General features: G+C 42.9%; 1 protein-coding gene across 5 annotated transcripts in view; it reads right to left on the bottom strand.

Annotated features, from left to right (window-relative positions):
- Positions 1 to 7,728, bottom strand: part of smarcd3b (SWI/SNF related, matrix associated, actin dependent regulator of chromatin, subfamily d, member 3b) — a 51,520-nt gene that overhangs the window by 280 nt on the left and 43,512 nt on the right. For all 5 annotated transcript variants that reach the window (XM_066680885.1, XM_066680883.1, XM_066680884.1 and 2 more), the window contains 7 exons: positions 6,912 to 7,013; positions 6,583 to 6,744; positions 4,757 to 4,854; positions 4,362 to 4,497; positions 4,085 to 4,207; positions 3,591 to 3,692; positions 1 to 3,465 (listed from right to left, as the gene is read on the bottom strand). The exon at positions 1 to 3,465 is cut by the window's left edge and continues 280 nt beyond it. In XM_066680885.1, coding sequence (XP_066536982.1) covers positions 3,412 to 3,465; positions 3,591 to 3,692; positions 4,085 to 4,207; positions 4,362 to 4,497; positions 4,757 to 4,854; positions 6,583 to 6,744; positions 6,912 to 7,013 — 777 coding nt within the window. In that variant the 3' untranslated portion in view covers positions 1 to 3,411. The remainder of the gene's footprint in view (positions 3,466 to 3,590; positions 3,693 to 4,084; positions 4,208 to 4,361; positions 4,498 to 4,756; positions 4,855 to 6,582; positions 6,745 to 6,911; positions 7,014 to 7,728) is intronic.

Here is a 7,728-nt window from a genome sequence, read left to right as displayed (position 1 = left end):
ATCAGCTACTTTCAAGGTGACCCTGTTCTGGAAACAGTTGATGGGCACTCAGTCCATGCCAAGAGGGGCCCACGGGGGGATAAAGTCCTTCAGCACTTAGAAGTGTTCTCTAGAGTGAAGAGGCTCGGTCCTGTAAACCTCTGAGATGATTCGGGGTGGTGTTTGTGATCCAGAACCAACCATTCAATATCAGTACCTGACCTTATTAATTATCACAAAGCTGAATGCCATCAAGGGCAGCACGGTGGCGCAGCAGGTAGGTGTCAGTCACACAGCTCCAGGGGCCTGGAGGTTGTGGGTTCGATTTCCGCTCCGGGTGACTGTCTGTGAAGAGTGTGGTGTGTTCTTCCTGTGTCTGTGTGGGTTTCCTCCGGGTGACTGTCTGTGAGGAGTGTGGTGTGTTCTCCCTGTGTCTGTGTGGGTTTCCTCCGGGTGACTGTCTGTGAGGAGTGTGGTGTGTTCTCCCTGTGTCTGTGTGGGTTTCCTCCGGGTGCTCCGGTTTCCTCCCACAGTCCAAAAACACACGTTGGTAGGTGGATTGGCGACTCAAAAGTGTCTGTAGGTGTGAGTGAATGTGTGTGTGTGTGTGTGTGTGTTGCCCTGTGAAGGACTGGCGCCCCCTCCAGGGTGTATTCCTGCCTTGTGCCCAATGATTCCAGGTAGGTTCTGGACCCACCGCGACCCTGAACTGGATAAGCGCTTACAGATAACGAATGAGTGAATGAATGAATGCCATCAAACCCCCACAGTAATGTCCCAGCACAGTGTGAAGTCTTATAAAGTAGAAAGTAAACACTCTATGGTAATTAATGGATATCCTTCATTTCAGGGGAAAGGCCAGAAGAGCTATTGTCCACAAACGCTTGGCCTAATACTGGGCTGGGCTCCATTATCACAAGCTGGGATACAAACCCTTCCAATACCTGAAATTATTAAATTCATGTGACTACATGTATCGCAAAGCCTTCCTAGAAGTGTAGAGACCGTTACTGTGGAAAATAAGATGCAGGCTCCCTGTTAATACCCTTCATTTCAGAAGCAAAGCTAGACGAGGTGTCTACAAACATTTTACCGTATAATGTAATTCAAACAGGAAAAAAATAAGAAACAGAAAAGGGGTAAAGGTTCAAGTTTGAGTTCAAAAGCCCAGTGTGTTTACACTGAAAAAGCTGCTGGCTGCTACCACTACCACGCCCGTGTGTCCACGCTGGGGTTCGGTTCAGTAGGAGGTGCTCTAGTCTTGAAGATGAACCTGACAAACACAGTCCAGATCCTGGGAGAAATCCTTGTGTGTGCTTCTACTTTGTTTTCTCCCAGTGCTAAAATCACTAGGTCTTTGAGAAAGACAAAACAACAACAAGACAGAAGACTTCAAAAAAACAAAACCACTTTGTTTTGTCCATTCCGTAGGTTTGACCCAGACGTTGTGGGTCGGTGCACTTCTGATCTCCTCCGCCGGGGTCAGAAGGGTTTAGAACGTCCTTGTATGAAAGTATAAAAAAAGCTCTGTCCATGCAGCATGCATAGGCCTTAGAAAATCAAAAAGAGCCTCTTGACGTCTCGAGGTTCCAGAAAACAAGCTGCGAACGTAGTTCCCCTCCGTGAGAAGAGCGATGACCCGATGATCCAGAGATTTAATTGGATGTCAGACCCCCCCCCTCCCTCTAGAGATCCAGGAGGAAGAGCTGAGAACAGAGCCATCCGCGACTATATTCACAAAACAAGCACAGTTTACGTCCTTCATTTCATTCCCGTTGGTGACGGACAACAGTGAAAATGTATTTCGCATGAACTTAGTGCAAAACGTCATAAAAAGTAATGGTGCGTGAGTGTTCGGTATTTTTTTTGTTTGTTTGTTTGTTTTGTATTTATTATTTTATTCTCAACTAAATATATTTAGTTGGTCTACCTTCTATACACTCAAAGTCTAACAACTAGCTGGTGCCCTTCGTTATGAATCGTCTTAATAAATACTTAAAATCCTAAGAGTTTATGACCTTTGGTAGACATCAAACATGAAAGGACTCTCAAAACAACAGGCCTTAAAAAGACAGATGTACATATCCCCATACTTTCATGGTTTGGGTCATAGCAGGCATATGGACACATTCAGAATATCATACAGCTAAACGGAGAGAGAACTAAATGACAATGTGTGCCAATATGTACATGATTTTAACAATTTCAGCTTGTTTTTTTATATATAATAAAATGGCTACACTACTGCATTGTATCATAGGACAGTATAAAGTTTTATACCTGTCTATAGTGTTTGTGACATATAACCTTCACCCACCCCACGTCATGACAAGCTAATGACATCACAACACTGTTTGAAAACCAGCGACTGACAGACGGTGTATGTCCAAGCATCTGTAGACACTTACACTACACTCAGAATGTACCATATCTATAGAAAAGCACTGACCAATGGGATAAGTGTCAGCCAGAGGGCCATGAATGCATTCTCGGAAGTGACAAAGGTTACGCGATATTTCTGGGATAAGTGGCAGAACTCATCACTTAACAACAGTACCTGACCTCACTAATGTGAATGTTAGCAAGATACCCTTAATTAAGAAAATAAAAACACTGGAAATTGACCAAATTCTGGTCAAAAAACGTACATTGTATGTACTGCATACTAAAAAAACCCCAGAAATCTTAAATTCAACTGTATTCCATATGCCAAGGCATATATAATGGGCTTATAAATACTGATAAATACTCATAAAGAAAGTACATGACCCGTTTTCATGAAAAGCATGAGGGTGTTACACTGCAACATACTGAAATGGTTAAAATTTCCTGGGCCTTGCCTTAAACACAACAATTAAACTACCCCCAAAAGCAGAGGTACAGTGTAGTGATTATTGTTAAATCCATTAGCAGCTGATGGATTGCGCAGCTAAAAATGTGACATGATGTTCAAATGGTAAAGTTAAAGGAGCCGTCAGCCATTTTCTCCAATGATTCTTCTTCACGTTATGGAACAGCCTTTACACTGACACAGAAAGACCAGGATGTATCAGGTATTCTGTACAATACCTAAATTAAATATGGCCGCCCTCTTGTGGATGATAAATGGGTTCCTTTAGACACCACAAAACAATTTGATTCTTCATCACACGTTGGGTAGCATCGTTTCTTTGCTACTTTTTGATGGGGATAATTGAATGAAGGCTCCTTTAAAGTGCAGGGCACCTTCACTGGTTGAGAAGGACATATTTGAGGGGGCTTCTCTGAACGGCTGTGTGTTGTTATTGGGTCTTGGGGCAAAGAGAACACACACACTGAGAGACAAACATCCACACCCACGCTGTAGAAACAAATAAGGGGTTAACGGGGGTCATCCGCAAGGCTCAGACTGGAAAAGGGCTGTCTGAGTGGGAGCTGAGGCTGAGGAGCACTTTAGGTATTCCTCAAAGCCAAGGCTTGCTCCAGCTCTTGTCTTCTCTGCTGAATCTATGAAAAGAACACGAGAGTGTGTCATTCGGCAGTCAGACTGAGACTACTGTTGTGGTGTATTACTCTTGAAAATGCTTGAAACGGATCCTCCAGTCTGAAAGAATAAAGTCTTCCTCTCTCACCTTGCAGTAGAAGTAGCGACTGACGGCCTCCTGAGACCAGGGCTGCTGGTAAAACTCTGCCCTCCTCTCCTCCTCTGGGTTCCCGACCACATCTGTCATCAACTGAAAACAATCACAGTTTATTACCACACTTCTGACAGTGCTGTTATAATCCCTACAGAAAACAAGACTCAAACTACATTAACATCAGTCTGGGGTCACCATGTTGGAGCTGGAGTGGTTCTTGTGATCCAGAAACAGTCATCCAACATCAGGACCTGACCTACTACCTACATGTTCCTCATGGTTGAATGCTATCAAATCGGGATTCAGCTTTTCAGAGTTAGTAGAAGCTATTACTGCAGAAACGGTGGACAAACTGTGAAGAGCGGGTGTTCACAACCATTTGCCATACGACGTGTTTCAGTGTAGAACATCAACAAACCAAATGGACAAAATGGTTTGGAGAGACTTTAGAACTATCACTTCCAGTTAAAACAGACCAAAACACTAACTTTGAGGTCTCTGCTCTGGGACTTGAGCCAGTCCTGAATGTAGCCTTTAGGATCTCTGGAGAAGCTGAGCATGAAGTCTCTCTGAATCTTCAGCTGGTTGATGGACTCGATGGTCTCATGGATCTGGAAATAGTTTCAAAGCACAAGACAAACATAACTGTATATAAATACATCGTCTGTGGTAATTTACGGGACCATTTTCTGGTTATATTGGTAAATGAAAATTGCTTTTCTAAATGTATAATCAACATAAGATGTCTAGGTGCCAAGATGGTACCTTGTTATCGAGGGAGGCAATCTCCTGCTGATTGGCAGTGGAGAGCAAGAAGTTGCTCATCTGGGCTTTGAGTGGATCCTCCACTTCGACATCTATATCGTAGCAGGCTGTTTTTTTTTGGTCGTTTGGGTCCACACTACACACACCAGAACAAATGGTTTAAAAAGTGCCGCAACTGAGAAAGGTTTCTGATAAAGAAGATATATAGCTAGCAGTTATGAGCTAATGGATAGGAAAAAGAGGGGAATTCGTTATGACTGAATTGACAGTGTAAATATAAAAGCTAAAGTGCAGATCATTATATAGTTACTGTTGTAATAGATGTCCAAGGTTATTCTGACAGTGATGAAGAACCGCACTAGAATCAGGATAAATTGTAGATGACTGTGACTGACCTGATTACGTGGTTGATGACGATGGGGTCTGGGGGCAGCAGCAGGTTGGTGAGACGCTGAGGAATCTCAGAGAACTTTAGCCGAGGGCAGTCGAAAATCTAATGAAGCAAACGTTTCCATTAGCTAACACTGAAGTAAAGCAGCAACGGAGGATTTACATTCGGCTCATACTAGCACCACTGCTGCAAATGCTTTATTTCTGCTGATGTCTAGACGAGTTATATGTTTTATGAACTGTTATACTGAGATCACAACTTCAAGATCTTAACATATTTTGCTCATTTTAAGATTTACTTACATAAAGGGTTTTTTCCTGGGGAAAACAAAAGCACAACACAACAAAATAAATCATAATCTTGAGATAACTTGTTTTCTCCTGAAATCTGATTATTTTTTTTCTCTAGATCACAGATTCTGATAACAAACTCTTTTGAGATAACAAATGTTCTCTCCCCATGCACAGAGCATCGTTTTTTTTGTAGCTCCTTTATGTTATATTTCAAGAAATAGTTTTTATTGTTTAAATAGATTTTGTAATCACAACCCTAAGTTAAAATCTCAAGCAATAAGTCACACTGACAACATTCATTCATTGTCTGTAATGAATGCTTATCCAGTTCAGGGTCACGGTGGGTACAGAGCTTTCCCAGAATCATTGGGCACAAGGCAGGAACACACCCTGGAGGGGGTGCCAGTCCTTCACAGGGCGACACACCCTTACACATTCACTCACACACTTGGGCACTGTGGACACTTTTGAGTCGCCAATCCACCTACCAACGTGTGTTTTTGAACCGTGGGAGGAAGCCGGAGCACCCGGAGGAAACCCACGCAGACACAGGGAGAACACACCACACTCCTCACAGACAGTCACCCGGAGGAAACCCACACAGACACGGGGAGAACACACCACACTCCTCACAAACTGTCACTCTGTCTTTACCATGACGTGTTCATCTTATATCTAGTCTAACTATAATACTTGAAAGAATAAGTTCAAATAAAAGTTTGCAAAAATACTTGAAAGATGACCTCTTGGAAGATCAGCAGGTTCTTTATTTGGGGAGCAATCTCAGAAGGCCTTCAGAGCACTCACACTGACACAAGGAGAAACCACAGTTTACATAGGCATCTTTTGGGGTGAGATCATCTCACCCCTCCTATTTTTTTAATTAGGTTGCATTCCATAGGATCCCAATTAAAATGGTATCCTTATCTCCTAAGGATGTAGTATATCATAGGAAATACCTCTTATCATGCTGTACCGGGCAATCAATCTCAAGCTGTTCTACACACCATTCTCCTACAGAGTCCATGCCCGAGTCTCATAAGACTCTTTTGTTTAAAACAAGCACATGTCTCTATATTATTTGTTTGTGAGGAAAGTCCCATGCCTGACCTATTAATAAGCGGATCTTTATACTTTTCATATGCTCACAACTATTGATCTTTTTCCTAATTCTCCATCAACCCGGAATAAACCCACACAGTCACAGGGAGAACACACCGCACTTCTCACAGACAGTCACCCGGAGGAAACCCACACAGACACAGAGAGAACACACCACACTCCTCACAGACAGTCACCCGGAGGAAACCCACACAGACATAGAGAGAACACACCACACTCCTCACAGACAGTCACCCGGAGCGGGACTTGAACCCACAACTTCCAGGTTCCTGGAGCTGTGTGACTGTGAAACTGTCACTCTTACCATTATCATTAGTTATTTGAGAGAATTAAGTCAGATCTCAAGACAATTCTCCAGAAAAACATTGGTTACTGTTTGAGTAGAGTTTGAGTTCTTTGGAGTCTTCATCATTACCTGCTGGAAGTATTTATCACAGTTGATGTACTCCTTGTCATGGGAGTCCTGTAGCTTGTTGGTTTTGATGTACTGCCACAGAGCCTGGATGATGCAGGAGCGCGTCTGTGTGTGGATACCCAGCAGACGAGCAAGACGGGGGTCCAGTTTAAACTGAGGGGGCTATAAGCAAAAGCATTTTACTGTAAATATATAAATGTACATGCAACTGATTAGTTATTTCTGAAGAGATGGATGCAGAACGAAAACTAAACTGAAGAGCCAAGCTCCTTTAGGACAGAACTTCAGAACAACTGCATCAGGTATGACCTTAATGTTCCAGTGCTCACCTGGTAATCCAGCATCAGGAGCAGAGTGCAGCGGACATTAACGTCCCCCGGCCTTTTCACCTGGAAACCGTCTGTCTCCTGAGTGGTGGGAGTGCGATGCCACTAAGATCAGATCAGAAATAACGTCTTGTTCACAACACAAAAATATATTTCACAAACATATACACACACACACACACACACACACACACACATGCATGTTCTTCCATAAATACTAGAGGTGGGAAAATGAATTTTTAGATGCATCACTATATTCTCTTTATAGATTTGAAAAGATTTGTTAAACCGCATAATTAGACACTTACACGGTTACACAAACACACAGCCAGTGACTGTATTAAAGTGGGATATTTTGCCACACTCCAGTTTAGAGGTGGAAAATAACGGTCACGACATTGTGAACAGTGAATACGGAGTAAATGAAAAACCATTATAAACATACCCTACTGAAAACAGGCTAAAAATCTAATCTAATCTCCTGTTAGTATCAAATATTTCAACTTAATATTTATTTTGAAACATTCATTCATTATCTGAAGCACTTATCCAATTCAGGGTCGCGGTGGGTTCAGAGCCTACCTGGAATCATTGGGCGCAAGGCGGGAATACACCCTGGAGGGGGCGCCAGTCCTTCACAGGGCAACACACACTCACATATTCACTCACACCTACGGACACTTTTGAGTCGCCAATCCACCTACCAACGTGTGTTTTTGGACTGTGGGAGGAAACCAGAGCACCCGGAGGTAACCCACACAGACACAGGGAGAACACACCACACTCCTCACAGACAGTCACCCGGAGCAGAAATCAAACC

The sequence above is a fragment of the Hoplias malabaricus genome, chromosome 9 (genome assembly GCF_029633855.1).
Source record: "Hoplias malabaricus isolate fHopMal1 chromosome 9, fHopMal1.hap1, whole genome shotgun sequence".
In the NCBI taxonomy this organism is placed as follows: Eukaryota; Metazoa; Chordata; class Actinopteri; order Characiformes; family Erythrinidae; genus Hoplias; species Hoplias malabaricus.
Note: the sequence above shows the minus strand (reverse complement) of the source record. Positions and strands in the feature narration are given on the sequence as shown.